Consider the following 16242-nt stretch of genomic DNA (forward strand, 5'->3'; position numbering starts at 1 on the left):
TAAATCAAGCATTAAACAACATAATAGGTACACGCATGCAGAATGCACACGCATACACATGAATAGACAATGCACTGGGGATCGGACACAGCTGTGTGTGTGTGTGTGTGTGTGCGTGTGCGTGTGTGTGTGTGTGTGTGTGTGTGAGATCACAGAAGCCCATTCGGCGCGCAAACGCCTGCAGCAATGAGATAAAGACGGTCTGTTCATGTCGTGTGTGTGTGTGTGTGTGTGTGTGTGTGTGTGTGTGTGTGTGTGTGCGTGCGTGCGTGCATGTGCACGTGCGTGTGTGTATGTACGTGCGCATCAGGACATCTGCATTCTCTCCATGCTAGGACAAGACAAGCCTGAGGGAGACCGACGAGGACACTCCATCCGTCCAAATGTGTATTAACCCATTCTGACCTGAGATCAGATTCATACGAGGTTTCCACTGGACAACACACACTGGTCTGATGAACCCATTCTGACCTGAGATCAGATTCTATAAAAATGTCAGTCGTTCTTCGATTTTTTCAAAAATAGCAGACCTACAAGCTCGTAGCGCCACTCGGTGGCGGCATTATCTCTTCAAATGGGGGTCCCTGGCATTATCTCTTCAAATGGGGGCGTGGCCACGGTCTAATTAGTGTCAATTAGGGGTCCTTGACATGGAGAGGTTTGAGAACCACAGACTGACGCACCAACATGCACTCTGCATGTTACCTGTTACAATGGCTCCCTCTGCTGGTGAAGTACCAAAATGCAGCAGTAGTACCTAAACGCATACTAAAACACATACTATAGTCTAAACTGTCAATCATTTTAAATCAGTCATGACTAGTGTAGCCAATCAGAGGGGTTGGAACCAGCAGGCAACACTGTGGCGTATTGTCGCTGTGCTGTGTGTGTGTGTGTGTGTGTGTGTGTGTGTGTGTGTGTGTGTGTGTGTGTGTGTGTGTGTGTGTGTGTGTGTGTGCAGTGTGTGTGTGTGTGTGTGTGTGTGTGTGTGTGTGTGTGTGTGTGTGTGTGTGTGTGTGTGCGGTCAATCAGGTGTATAAGGGGCTGCTGTGTGTGATTGAGTATATTGCTTTGATTTTTTATTTATCAAATAATTATAGAAAATTGATTTTTTTTTTACCCACTGTTTGGTCCGGGGACCCCCAGGGGTCCCTGAGGGGGTTCCAGGTGGTCCGGGGACCCCCAGGGGTCCCTGAGGGGGTTCCAGGTGGTCCCCATGCAGCTAAATGATGAGTTGTAACCAAATGGACCCTTATTATAGATCTTTAACTCTTGAGAGCGTACAATGAAACCAAATGGACCCAAAATTATGTTCAACAATTAAATTATTGTTAAACATCTGCATTACTTAATTACTTAAAAGTCTGTAGAATAGTGTGTAGAGTGTAGAATAATTGTTATTTTGATCAACGTTTGCCAAAAGCATTGAATTGAACCTTGTCCAATGACAAACAAAATATTCTTTACTTTGGGGTCTGAGAGGCTAAATGTCATCAGATGGTGGTTCCGTGGCTCAGATGGGTCTGAGAGGCTAAATGCCACAACACAATGAAACACAACATGGCTAGCTTCAGTCAGTCAGTCACCCCCCCCCCCTTCAAGGGACACTGGGACAGGCCACGCATACCTCTCTCTCTCTCTCTCCCTCTCCCCACCTGTCATGTCACTCACAGAGGTGACTGTGTCACGGCTGTGTGTGACAATGGCTCCCAGACCGCGTCAGAGAGAGAGAGAGAGAGAGAGAGAGGCTCCCTGACACACTGTTGCCTCTGCCTCGATCTGCCTCAGGGGAGCGAGAGACCCCTGACACAGTTGTCTCAAGGGAGAGAGAGAGAGAGAGAGAGGGCCAATGTTAACACAGCAGGTAAGACTTTCTCTGCTATAGTTGAGTGGTATAGCATGAAATACAATTTAACCATTTAGCAGAACAACACTTGGTAATACGTCAAATAGATAGAAATGCATCTAGGATCATAAGTAAGATAAGAACCTAATATCTATCTAACAGTATATAATATATGTACAATTATAAGTATATACACTGGAATGCTATGTCTACATAAAATATAAATTACACATGTTGAGTGTTTGCATGTGCCTGTAAGGTCGTAGAGGATACAAGGCAAGAGCTACGGGCTAAGATGGAGTCTGAAGAGGTGGGTTTTCACTCCAGGGTATTTTAGAGAAGGGAGAAGAGTCTGGGACGTGTGGAGCGTTGTCCAGGGTGCTTTAGAGAAGGGAGAAGAGTCTGGGACGCGTGGAGCGTTGTCCAGGGTGTTTTAGAGAAGGGAGAAGAGTCTGGGACGCGTGGAGCGTTGTCCAGGGTGTTTTAGAGAAGGGAGAAGAGTCTGGGACGCGTGGAGCGTTGTCCAGGGTGTTTTAGAGAAGGGAGAAGAGTCTGGGACGCGTGGAGCGTTGTCCAGGGTGTTTTAGAGAAGGGAGAAGAGTCTGGGACGCGTGGAGCGTTGTCCAGGGTGCTTTAGAGAAGGGAGAAGAGTCTGGGACGCGTGGAGCGTTGTCCAGGGTGGTTTAGAGAAGGGAGAAGAGTCTGGGACGCGTGGAGCGTTGTCCAGGGTGCTTTAGAGAAGGGAGAAGAGTCTGGGACGCGTGGAGCGTTGTCCAGGGTGCTTTAGAGAAGGGAGAAGAGTCTGGGACGCGTGGAGCGTTGTCCAGGGTGCTTTAGAGAAGGGAGAAGAGTCTGGGACGCGTGGAGCGTTGTCCAGGGTGCTTTAGAGAAGGGAGAAGAGTCTGGGACGCGTGGAGCGTTGTCCAGGGTGTTTTAGAGAAGGGAGAAGAGTCTGGGACGCGTGGAGCGTTGTCCAGGGTGCTTTAGAGAAGGGAGAAGAGTCTGGGACGCGTGGAGCGTTGTCCAGGGTGCTTTAGAGAAGGGAGAAGAGTCTGGGACGCGTGGAGCGTTGTCCAGGGTGTTTTAGAGAAGGGAGAAGAGTCTGGGACGCGTGGAGCGTTGTCCAGGGTGTTTTAGAGAAGGGAGAAGAGTCTGGGACGCGTGGAGCGTTGTCCAGGGTGTTTTAGAGAAGGGAGAAGAGTCTGGGACGTGTGGAGCGTTGTCCAGGGTGTTTTAGAGAAGGGAGAAGAGTCTGGGACGCGTGGAGCGTTGTCCAGGGTGCTTTAGAGAAGGGAGAAGAGTCTGGGACTTGTGGAGCGTTGTCCAGGGTGTTTTAGAGAAGGGAGAAGAGTCTGGGACGCGTGGAGCGTTGTCCAGGGTGTTTTAGAGAAGGGAGAAGAGTCTGGGACGCGTGGAGCGTTGTCCAGGGTGCTTTAGAGAAGGGAGAAGAGTCTGGGACTCTAATATAGTTTGTAAGAACAACAATGCTTTGTGTTGATGTCTGTATTAGGTAGTTGGTAAATAGGACATTGATTGGGTTCTTTAGATGTCAGAGGCAGCTTGAAAACAGGACGGCAAACTATTATTTATACCAAAAGAAACTAAACGATAACACCAAACTAAACGGTGCACAGGGGGAATCATTTTGGCGGTGCACGGGGGGAATCATTTTGGCGGTGCACGGGGGGAATCATTTTGGCGGTGCACGGGGGGAATCATTTTGGCGGTGCACGGGGGGAATCATTTTGGCGGTGCACGGGGGGAATCATTTTGGCGGTGCACGGGGGGAATCATTTTGGCGGTGCACGGGGGGAATCATTTTGGCGGTGCGCGGGGGGAATCATTTTGGCGGTGCGCGGGGGGAATCATTTTGGCGGTGCGCGGGGGGAATCATTGTGGCTGTTGAGCATAAAGGTGCAACTGAATGGAGACACACGCCTATAGTTCATTTTCAATGAGACCTGCGTTTTTGCGCCTGCTCGTTTTCGTGCTGGCCTTAAGCCTCACATCCGTCAGAACGGACACCAACAACTGGCGTTGTTCTAAAATTACACACAGTCACTCCCGTTCCGCTATGCCAAAGGGTGCCGGTCACGTTCAAATCCCACCTAATGGCTCACACCCTCTCATCACCTCCCCCCCCCCCCCCCTCTCTCTCTCTCTCTCTCTCTCAGACAGATGGAGGACAGCTATGAGACATTCGAGGAGGAGTTGGGACCACCGAGACCACCGCCCCAGAAACCTGGACGGCAGCTCCTTAGGCCAGGTGACTGACTGACTGACTGACTGACTGACTGACTGACTGACAGTCTACGCTGCTGTATTTTAACATCAGTTATTATAGGAATGGAACACAAAAGGACAGGTCTACGCTGCTGTATTTTAACATCAGTTATTATAGGAATGGAACACAAAGGGCAGGTCTACGCTGCTGTATTTTAACATCAGTTATTATAGGAATGGAACACAAAGGGCAGGTCTATGCTGCTGTATTTTAACATCAGTTATTATAGGAATGGAACACAAAGGGCAGGTCTACGCTGCTGTATTTTAACATCAGTTATTATAGGAATGGAACACAAAGGGCAGGTCTACGCTGCTGTATTTTAACATCAGTTATTATAGGAATGGAACACAAAGGGCAGGTCTACGCTGCTGTATTTTAACAAGGACTGGTGGCAGTGTGCGGTACAGACAGACAGGCTGATGACAGACAGACAGGCAGCACATAGCTAACCTCCACTCCTCCAGAGCACTAGACCACAGGCTATGGGGGCAGGAGGAGACAGCATAGCTAACCTCCACTCCTCCAGAGCACTATAGACCACAGGCTATGGGGGCAGGAGGAGACAGCATAGCTAACCTCCACTCCTCCAGAGCACTAGACCACAGGCTATGGGGGCAGGAGGAGACAGCATAGCTAACCTCCACTCCTCCAGAGCACTAGACCACAGGCTATGGGGGCAGGAGGAGACAGCATAGCTAACCTCCACTCCTCCAGAGCACTAGACCACAGGCTATGGGGGCAGGAGGAGACAGCATAGCTAACCTCCACTCCTCCAGAGCACTAGACCACAGGCTATGGGGGCAGGAGGAGACAGCATAGCTAACCTCCACTCCTCCAGAGCACTAGACCACAGGCTATGGGGGCAGGAGGAGACAGCATAGCTAACCTCCACTCCTCCAGAGCTGCCAACTAAGCCACTGAAATAGGAGCCCCATAGTTTAGTAGGTGACAATCCAGCACCCAGTGGAGGGACAGAAGGTGTGTAGAGGGGCCGGATGGTAACCGCAAGGTTGCCAGTTCGATCCCTGTGGGCTCCCCCAGAGTTACATAATTATGGATGTGTTTACAATCTATATGTAAAGGTGTGTGAAGGGAATGCATAAATCTACTGTATGTAAAGTGGATAAAGGCTCTATATAAATGTGTCGCACACACACGCACACACACACACACACACACACACACACACACACACACACACACACACAGTAGTAGTTTGCCTATAAGCCCTAAGGCAGGAGTGATCTTAGCCTACACACACGTACGTACGTTATTGCTATTCCTATTGTTTCTATCTGTGAATATATTAATATAATAGTGAATAACTCCATGTATCTCTAGATGTGAATATATTAATATAATAGTGAATAACTCCATGTATCTCTAGATGTGAATATATTAATATAATAGTGAATAACTCCATGTATCTCTAGATGTGAATATATTAATATAATAGTGAATAACTCCATGTATCTCTAGATGTGAATATATTAATATAATAGTGAATAACTCCATGTATCTCTAGATGTGAATATATTAATATAATAGTGAATAACTCCATGTATCTCTAGATGTGAATATATTAATATAATAGTGAATAACTCCATGTATCTCTAGATGTGAATATATTAATATAATAGTGAATAACTCCATGTATCTCTTCTAGAAATGTACACTTCAAGAAAGCCTAGAGAGGTCAGTATGAAATTTAAATGGATCTTTTTTTTCACTTTTCTCACAATAAATAAAATGGCATAAGTTATTCGCCGTATAGCAATGGTGGTCCCGGGGACCCCCAGGGGTCCTTGAGGGAGTTCCAGGGGGTCCCCAGATAAATGATAGTTAGGAACCAAATGGACCCTTATGGGTCTGTAACTCTGAGAGTGTACAAATGGAACCAAATGGACCCTTATGGGTCTGTAACTCTGATTGTTTGGTACCATTTGTACACTCTCAGAGTTAAATGAACTTTGATTTTACAATATAAATTGGGGGTCCCAGAGATAGAAATACCATTAAATGGGGGGTCCGTAGAACTAATGCATGTCAAACTGGGGGTCCTTGAAATGAAAATGGTTGAGAATCACTGCTAGAGCGGTAAAGATCTTCTCACATGGGGGTCCCTGGCATATATTTTTAAACGGGGGTCCACGGGGCTAATTAGTGTCCATTTGGTGGTCCCTGACATGAAAAGGTTTGGGAACCACTTCCATCTACATACGTTCTTCATCACAAAACAAATAATGTAGAATTCAGAGCAGTTTGAAGCATAATGTTCACAGAGATATTCACAAAGCATATAATGTAGAATTCAGAGCAGTTTGAAGCATAATGTTCACAGAAAGATTCACAAAGCAAATAATGTAGAATTCAGAGCAGTTTGAAGCATAATGTTCACAGAAAGATTCACAAAGCAAATAATGTAGAATTCAGAGCAGTTTGAAGCATAATGTTCACAGAAAGATTCACAGAGCATATAATGTAGAATTCAGAGCAGTTTGAAGCATAATGTTCACAGAAAGATTCACAAAGCAAATAATGTAGAATTCAGAGCAGTTTGAAGCATAATGTCCACAGAAAGATTCACAAAGCAAATAATGTAGAATTCAGAGCAGTTTGAAGCATAATGTCCACAGAAAGATTCACAAAGCAAATAATGTAGAATTCAGAGCAGTTTGAAGCATAATGTTCACAGAAAGATTCACAGAGCATATAATGTAGAATTCAGAGCAGTTTGAAGCATAATGTCCACAGAAAGATTCACAAAGCATATAATGTAGAATTCAGAGCAGTTTGAAGCATAATGTTCACAGAAAGATTCACAAAGCAAATAATGTAGAATTCAGAGCAGTTTGAAGCATAATGTTCACAGAAAGATTCACAGAGCATATAATGTAGAATTCAGAGCAGTTTGAAGCATAATGTTCACAGAAAGATTCACAAAGCAAATAATGTAGAATTCAGAGCAGTTTGAAGCATAATGTTCACAGAAAGATTCACAAAGCAAATAATGTAGAATTCAGAGCAGTTTGAACAGAAACATGTTTCCTTCCAGGAAGCAGCTCCAGTTCAACAACATCATCTTCCTCCAGGACCACAAGTCACCAAGACCCCCGCCAGAGAAGCTGGTGAGTCAACAACCACTACAACCACCACCACAACAAAAACAACCACCACTAGGGTGACCAGATGTCCCTCTTTGCGTGGGACAGTCCCTCATTTCCAAGACTTTTCAGGCGTCCCACAAATTGAGACCCTGTCCCACATTGTGACTGATGGCAGGCAATATTGCATCAGTGTTCAAATGCCCTAATAGTTAGTCCCCCAATAGTTGGCCTTCTGTTGTAAAGTTCCCTCATTGTCTCTTCCTGCAAGATGTGTTGTTAAGCCTGTTAAAATAGCATACAAATAAAAATAAAGCATGATTTAAAAAAAAAAGTGAGACACCAAAGGATATATAAATGATTATAAATATAGCCAATAGGCCTATGGTCGAAAATGACATCAAGGCATTTAATAGCAACTCAAGCAGTAAGTTGCTAATCCCCGTCCCCCCATCCCACTTGTCCCACACAAGCGATACTTCTGTCCCTCAAATGAGCAGTTTGGATCTGGTCACCCTAACCACCACCGCAACAAAAACAACCACCACCGCAACAAAAACAACCGAAGACGAACAATGTCCGTCGACTACCGTTTTCCACTGACCGAAAACTAAATGGAAACTAAATGAAAACCAAGCCATGGCGACTATAAAACTAAGACTAAAATATACTGACAATTTCGTCGACAAATAAAAACTAGACTAAAATGTCAGGAAGGGACTACAGTGGACAAAGAGATCCAGTATAAGTCATTTTACACTTGGTTTGTGTGCTGAAAATAGCCGATCTACAAGCTCACGACGCGCCGCGTTACTGTACGGTACCATACAGTACGGTACGTTACATACCGTACATTGTTGTACATGACACTCAGCCGTACTGTAACAAGTTACATTCTATTCAGTCAAACAAGTCCCAGCTTGTAGCTTTACATGTCAATGTCCAACTCTTCCTCTCTCTCTCTCTCTTCCTCTCTGTCTCTGTCTCTCTCTCTCTCGCCCCCCCCCCCCCCCCCCTCCCTCCTCCAGCGCCATCGGTGCGTAAACCCGTCCAGAGCGCCGCCCTGGTGGACACGCCGTGGCAGGGCGTCACTCTGAACCGATGTCTGTTTGTGGTCGTCACCATCCTTCTGCTGACCAATGGGATGCACAGGCTGCATGGTACATATTATTATGATTATTATTATTATGACCAATGGAATGCACAGGCTGCATGGTATATATTATTAATATTATTATTATTATTATCTGTTAATTCGCCGCCATTAAAGTGGCCGCCATCGATTATCGGCCAAAAAAGCAGTGAATTTGATGGGATATGGATATGGATATGGATATGGATATGGATTATGGATATGGATATGGATATGGATATGGATATGGATATGGATATGGATATGGATATGGATATCGGCCCAGATGTGTCATCTCTAGTGGCCTGAGGATAACAGAGATGACCCTCATGCTCTCGTCATAACAGAGATGACCCTCATGCTCTCGTCATAACAGAGATGACCCTCATGCTCTCGTCATAACAGAGATGACCCTCATGCTCTCGTCATAACAGAGATGACCTCATGCTCTCGTCATAACAGAGATGACCCTCATGCTCTCGTCATAACAGAGATGACCTCATGCTCTCGTCATAACAGAGATGACCCTCATGCTCTCGTCATAACAGAGATGACCCTCATGCTCTCGTCATAACAGAGATGACCTCATGCTCTCGTCATAACAGAGATGACCCTCATGCTCTCGTCATAACAGAGATGACCCTCATGCTCTCGTCATAACAGAGATGACCCTCATGCTCTCGTCATAACAGAGATGACCTCATGCTCTCGTCATAACAGAGATGACCCTCATGCTCTCGTCATAACAGAGATGACCTCATGCTCTCGTCATAACAGAGATGACCCTCATGCTCTCGTCATAACAGAGATGACCCTCATGCTCTCGTCATAACAGAGATGACCTCATGCTCTCGTCATAACAGAGATGACCCTCATGCTCTCGTCATAACAGAGATGACCCTCATGCTCTCGTCATAACAGAGATGACCCTCATGCTCTCGTCATAACAGAGATGACCTCATGCTCTCGTCATAACAGAGATGACCCTCATGCTCTCGTCATAACAGAGATGACCTCATGCTCTCGTCATAACAGAGATGACCCTCATGCTCTCGTCATAACAGAGATGACCCTCATGCTCTCGTCATAACAGAGATGACCCTCATGCTCTCGTCATAACAGAGATGACCCTCATGCTCTGGTCATAACAGAGATGACCCTCATGCTCTCGTCATAACAGAGATGACCCTCATGCTCTCGTCATAACAGAGATGACCCTCATGCTCTCGTCATAACAGAGATGACCCTCATGCTCTCGTCATAACAGAGATGACCCTCATGCTCTCGTCATAACAGAGATGACCCTCATGCTCTCGTCATAACAGAGATGACCCTCATGCTCTCGTCATAACAGAGATGACCCTCATGCTCTCGTCATAACAGAGATGACCCTCATGCTCTCGTCATAACAGAGATGACCTCATGCTCTCGTCATAACAGAGATGACCCTCATGCTCTCGTCATAACAGAGATGACCCTCATGCTCTCGTCATAACAGAGATGACCCTCATGCTCTCGTCATAACAGAGATGACCCTCATGCTCTGGTCATAACAGAGATGACCCTCATGCTCTCGTCATAACAGAGATGACCCTCATGCTCTCGTCATAACAGAGATGACCCTCATGCTCTCGTCATAACAGAGATGACCCTCATGCTCTCGTCATAACAGAGATGATAACATTTGATTTTAACGTAACATTTATTTCCATATTTCCGGAGACGCTGTGCAGTGTTGCGTTGATCTTGTAGATCTGTTATTTTCAGAGCTGATGCGGGGTCAGAGGTCAACGGAGGACGAGGAAGTGCTCGTGGCGACAAGACGCTCTGCGCTGAGACGCAAAGCTCTGTACAATCTACCCGAGGTATTTCTACAATGTGTACAATCTACCTGAGGTATTTCTACAATCTGTACAATCTACCTGAGGTATTTCTACAATCTGTACAATCTACCTGATCTATTTCTACAACCTGTACAATCTACCTGATCTATTTCTACAACCTGTACAATCTACCTGAGGTATTTCTACAACCTGTACAATCTACCTGAGGTATTTCTACAACCTGTACAATCTACCTGATCTATTTCTACAACCTGTACAATCTACCTGAGGTATTTCTACAACCTGTACAATCTAGGTTCAAGTTTATTCAGTGTCCCTGAAGGGCAAATTGGGTTGCAGCATTCATTGTACATTAAACAATGAAACAGTACAAATAAACAAACAGTTCACATAGCAGATACTAAAGTACAAAGAGACACAAAGAGAGAGAGAGGGAGAGATGTGGTGTGTGTGTGTGTGTGTGTGTGTGTGTGTGTGTGTGTGTGTGTGTGTGTGTGTGTAGGTGTGTGTTATTAATTCGGCCATTAATAACATTGTAAACGTATACAGAGAGAATTAAGCTGCTAAATAATTAAATACTACACGCTTCACTTACTGTGTGTAGAACAGAGTCCATGTTGGAGCAGCATACTGTTATTATTGTTGTTAAAGTCCTTGTTTTCGTCATGTTCCTCTCATGATAAGAACTACTACACTCATACTGTATCTGTGGACAGAGATGTACATTAATACTGTTGAATATTGTCGTTAAAACCCTTGTTGTTTTCGTCAAGCTTGCTTCAGTCCAAACAACTACAGCCTGCTGCGTCACATTCCGTCACAGCTGGAAGAGTTCACCTGATAATTAATGTCACTTAAAGACCATTAATATCTTTACGGGACTATAAGCTCTTCTAGAATACATGATAAATAATATAAGTTGCATTAGGACGAGTTACGGTCGTTTAACTTAATCGAATAAACAACAAACAAACAGAAACATCCGAGTGTCTTTATCTGTGATAAAAACAATACTGAAGTGGCACGCAGAGGCACGAGTCGCCACCAGGGGGCGGAGTTTCACCTGAGATGAGCAGGTATAACTAAAGGATAAAATATATTCTATTCTAGTTTTAATTTTAAAACATCTTTAATGACGCATGTTCGTTGTGTAATACCCTGAGAGACAAACTATATGAATAATACAATTAAATACAATTAAAATAAGAAATGTTTCATTCACCTGTTTATCATACATGATAAAATCCAATCCAATGTTAGAACATATTAAATTTCACAATCACAACAGCTGCAAATGAATGTGGTTAAACCTTCAGCTGTTTGCCCAGGCAGCACCATGTCTGGAAATGGGTCCGGGCCCCCGGGGACCCCAGGGGTCCTTGAGGCAGTTCCAGGGGGTCCGGGGACCCCCAGGGATCCTTGACGTCCCCCAGCTGAATGATAGTTTGGAACCAAATGGACCCTCCAGGGATCTGTAACTCTGAGTGTACAAATGGGACCAAATGGACCCGTCAAGGTCCAAAATGTGTACTTTTACTTTTACTACAATCATCTGAAAACTTTATAGTTTCTAGTTATTGTGGAGATTTATTTTTTATTTTTATTTATTTATTTTTATTTTTATCCCACGATTTTGTAACCCAGTTTTCTTTTCACCCAGTGTCAATTATCTAATGTAATCCTGGGCGCTACACTTGCCAACCTGGGGGGTCAGCGGACTGACCTCATGCCTCCTTCTATGCATGAGGAGTCCAAGCTGCTTCTTTTCACCTGACAGGGGGGAGTTTCCCTGGTTGGACGTAGCACGTGGAAGGAACACGTTATTCTGACCAGTTCCTTTCCCCTCCATCAGGCGCCCCGGCTGGCCAGGGGGAGGCAGTATAGAGACCAGTTATTTTCCCCTCCATCAGGCGCCCCGGCTGGCCAGGGGGAGGCAGTATAGAGACCAGTTCCTTTCCCCTCCATCAGGCGCCCCGGCTGGCCAGGGGGAGGCAGTATAGAGACCAGTTCCTTTCCCCTCCATCAGGCGCCCCGGCTGGCCAGGGGGAGGCAGTATAGAGACCAGTTCCTTTCCCCTCCATCAGGCGCCCCGGCTGGCCAGGGGGAGGCAGTATTGTTATTGTAATATTGCCGTATCCCCCCCCCCCCCCCCAGCCCGAGTCCTCCCTCTGGGAGGTCATGCTGTAGAACTGTCTGTTATTGTAATAATATTGCCGTATCCCCCCCCCCCCAGCCCGAGTCCTCCCTCTGGGAGGTCATGCTGTAGAACTGTCTGTTATTGTAATAATATTGCCGTATCCCCCCCCTCCAGCCTGAGTCCTCCCTCTGGGAGGTCATGCTGTAGAACTGTCTGTTATTGTAATAATATTGCCGTATCCCCCCCCCCCCCCAGCCCGAGTCCTCCCTCTGGGAGGTCATGCTGTAGAACTGTCTGTTATTGTAATAATATTGCCGTATCCCCCCCCCCCCCAGCCCGAGTCCTCCCTCTGGGAGGTCATGCTGTAGAACTGTCTGTTATTGTAATAATATTGACGTGTCCCCCCCCCCAGCCTGAGTCCTCCCTCTGGGAGGTCATGCTGTAGAACTGTCTGTTATTGTAATAATATTGACGTGTCCCCCCCCCCAGCCTGAGTCCTCCCTCTGGGAGGTCATGCTGTAGAACTGTCTGTTATTGTAATAATATTGACGTGTCCCCCCCCCCCAGCCTGAGTCCTCCCTCTGGGAGGACATGCTGTAGAACTGTCTGTTATTGTAATAATATTGCCGTATCCCCCCCCCCCCAGCCTGAGTCCTCCCTCTGGGAGGTCATGCTGTAGAACTGTCTGTTATTGTAATAATATTGACGTGTCCCCCCCCCCAGCCTGAGTCCTCCCTCTGGGAGGTCATGCTGTAGAACTGTCTGTTATTGTAATAATATTGACGTGTCCCCCCCTCCAGCCCGAGTCCTCCCTCTGGGAGGTCATGCTGTAGAACTGTCTGTTATTGTAATAATATTGACGTGTCCCCCCCTCCAGCCCGAGTCCTCCCTCTGGGAGGTCATGCTGTAGAACTGTCTGTTATTGTAATAATATTGACGTGTCCCCCCCCCCAGCCTGAGTCCTCCCTCTGGGAGGTCATGCTGTAGAACTGTCTGTTATTGTAATAATATTGACGTGTCCCCCCCCTCCAGCCCGAGTCCTCCCTCTGGGAGGTCATGCTGTAGAACTGTCTGTTATTGTAATAATATTGACGTGTCCCCCCCCCCAGCCTGAGTCCTCCCTCTGGGAGGTCATGCTGTAGAACTGTCTGTTATTGTAATAATATTGACGTGTCCCCCCCTCCAGCCCGAGTCCTCCCTCTGGGAGGTCATGCTGTAGAACTGTCTGTTATTGTAATAATATTGACGTGTCCCCCCCCCCAGCCTGAGTCCTCCCTCTGGGAGGTCATGCTGTAGAACTGTCTGTTATTGTAATAATATTGACGTGTCCCCCCCCCAGCCTGAGTCCTCCCTCTGGGAGGTCATGCTGTAGAACTGTCTGTTATTGTAATAATATTGACGTGTCCCCCCCCCCAGCCTGAGTCCTCCCTCTGGGAGGTCATGCTGTAGAACTGTCTGTTATTGTAATATTGCCGTGTCCCCCCCCTCCAGCCTGAGTCCTCCCTCTGGGAGGTCATGCTGTAGAACTGTCTGTTATTGTAATATTGCCGTATCCCCCCCCCTCCAGCCTGAGTCCTCCCTCTGGGAGGTCGTCCTGCTCTGGTTTCCAGACTTCGAAGACGACGGCGACGACGACTGCGATGAAGACGACGAGTGTGACGACGATGACGACTACGATGGTTGTTGTGCTGCTGCTGCTGCTGCCTCGGCCAATGGGGCGACGCCACATGCTGCCTCGGCCAATGGGGCGACGCCACAGAGAGCAGCGGCCAGACGAGGCGTCCGAAACAGACCGAGGTCCGACAAGAAGGCCAAGATTAAGGGCCCCAAACAACACGGACGCTTAAAGGTTTCATGACCTTCATTTTCATTAAAATAAAATACTGTACTGCGCAAAAAAGCTTGGAATACGGATGTGTATATTTTGAGATGAGATATACTTTATTGTCCCACGAGGGGAAATGTGTTTTTACAGGAAACCCCCGTTAAACTTTCCAACAAACTCCCGTAAACAAGTCCCGACTTGTACCATCACACCTGTATGTTATCGTATTTTAACTGTATATGTACCATCACACCTGTATGTTATCGTATATTAACTGTATATGCTGTGAGCTCTGCAGAAAACCTAAAAACATATTAATACATACAAAAAAATACAAAAACGTTATTTTTTCCATTATGTCACAATCCCTTTAAAGGAGGGGAGAGATGACGTCGAGGGTCTGAAGGAGAAAACCAAAGAGAGGAAGAAACCGAAGGAACGCCAAGAGGAGGAAGAACATGAAGAGGAAGAGGAGGAGGACGAAAAGTGGTGAAGTGGTCCTTTATATTTAACTCAGAGTGAGCAGAACCAAATGGACCCATTTTATAGCCAGACAACTTTTACACAATATCAGCATTTGAAAATAGCAGTGAGTCTGGCCACGCAGTTTTATTGAACAAGTGCCAATTTAGCATTATGTCATATAGCAGAGAAATGGTTGGTAACCAAATAGACCCTTAATTAGTAGCAAACGACCGTAGAGTGGTTGTTGATGGAATAATCCCTGCTCTTGTATTGGTCAGGTAGGACCTCTAGTGGTTGACGAGAGGTATTACACGAAGCATACAAGCGTAATATCTCCCCCAGCCCAAAATAAGCGTTTAATTGTCTTAACTCAGCAGTAGAATGATAAATGTTGACACTTTTAAGTGTGTTTGAGACGAGGGTTCAAATCCCACATAGGGACACCAACGCCTTCTTTTGTTTAAAGTGGGACATTTGGTATATAGTCTTTTTTTATTGGCCTAAAATAGTCTATTATAATATTATACATACATTCATGAATCCACTTGCTGACCGGCTGTTAGTATTGGGCAATTATCTTTTTCTACCATTAACATCCTGTGGCAGAACTTTCAAACTTTCCTCATGCTTTAAAACCCATTCTGACCTGAGATCAGATTCATACGAGGTTTCCACTGCGGACACACACTGGTCTGATGAACCCATTCTGACCTGAGATCAGATTCTAAAAAATGTCAGTCGTTCTTCGATTTTTCAAAAATAGCAGACCTACAAGCTCGTAGCGCGCCACTCGGTGGCGCGCTATGAGCTTGTAGATCTGCTATTTTTCAATAGCTAAAGCATAACATGATGCTAACACCAAAACGGGTGCCCGGTCAGCATGGGTTAAGTAGCATGTAACATGTCAAACTATAAGGGGGTTTTCATGATTCTCAATCCATTCCAAGCATTAGTTTTGCACAAAAAAAACCCCCCACTCCATAGACGTCATGACAAATGTGATGAGGTCAGCACATTTCTGGCTGTTTTTAGGAGAAACCCCTATAAAAACAAATTGCCCAATAGTGACAGCCGGTCAGCAAGTGGATTCATGAATATATGTATAGCCTATATAAAAAAAATACCATATACCAAATTCCCCTCCGTCCACCTCGACTGCTGGACGGACTACTATGAAACCTTTTGGTCTTTCATCCCTAAACCGACATGTCAACAATGTTTTAAAGAACTCTTATGTAAAAAAAAAAGACGTTTAAATCGTTCAAACATCATGCTTTCCGTCACTGTTTAAATGTATATCTGTCAATAAAGCTCTGTGTTTCGCAGGTTGTGACGTCAACTCTGTCTCAGAATATGAAAACATGAAAACGACCCAGTGTTTATTTGAGTTTTAGTCATTAGTCTCTTGAAACGTTTTCATTCAGTTTGGGTCACATTTTAGTCACCTGGAATGTTCGAGTGCTTAGTCTCGAGTTTTAGTCGACTAAATGTCATCCGATTTCTGTCGACTAAATCTACAGTTGATTTAGTCGGCAGGCCTTGATGCCATCATAATGGCAGATTTTACACTTGCTGAAAATAGCAGATCTACAAGCTCACAAC

General features: G+C 45.6%; 1 protein-coding gene across 2 annotated transcripts; it reads left to right on the top strand.

Annotated features, from left to right (window-relative positions):
* The first annotated feature begins 1732 nt into the window (after positions 1-1732).
* LOC308325280 (uncharacterized protein) lies at positions 1733-16177 on the top strand. Of its 2 annotated transcripts, none has more exons than XM_080777761.1 (8): positions 1733-1864; positions 4021-4112; positions 5800-5828; positions 7189-7261; positions 8266-8397; positions 10137-10234; positions 13918-14199; positions 14552-16177. In XM_080777761.1, the coding sequence occupies exons 2-8, from the start codon at positions 4025-4027 to the stop codon at positions 14666-14668; spliced, it is 819 nt and encodes a 272-aa protein (XP_080633887.1). In that variant the 5' UTR covers positions 1733-1864; positions 4021-4024; the 3' UTR covers positions 14669-16177. The 2 variants fall into 2 exon arrangements, with proteins under 2 accessions (XP_080633887.1, XP_080633886.1); XM_080777760.1 differs by having other exon boundaries at positions 1741-1864; positions 4025-4112.
* The last annotated feature ends 65 nt before the right edge of the window (positions 16178-16242 follow it).

Source organism: Protomyctophum bolini (assembly GCF_963924005.1).
Source record: "Protomyctophum bolini genome assembly, chromosome: 12".
Classification (NCBI taxonomy): Eukaryota; Metazoa; Chordata; class Actinopteri; order Myctophiformes; family Myctophidae; genus Protomyctophum; species Protomyctophum bolini.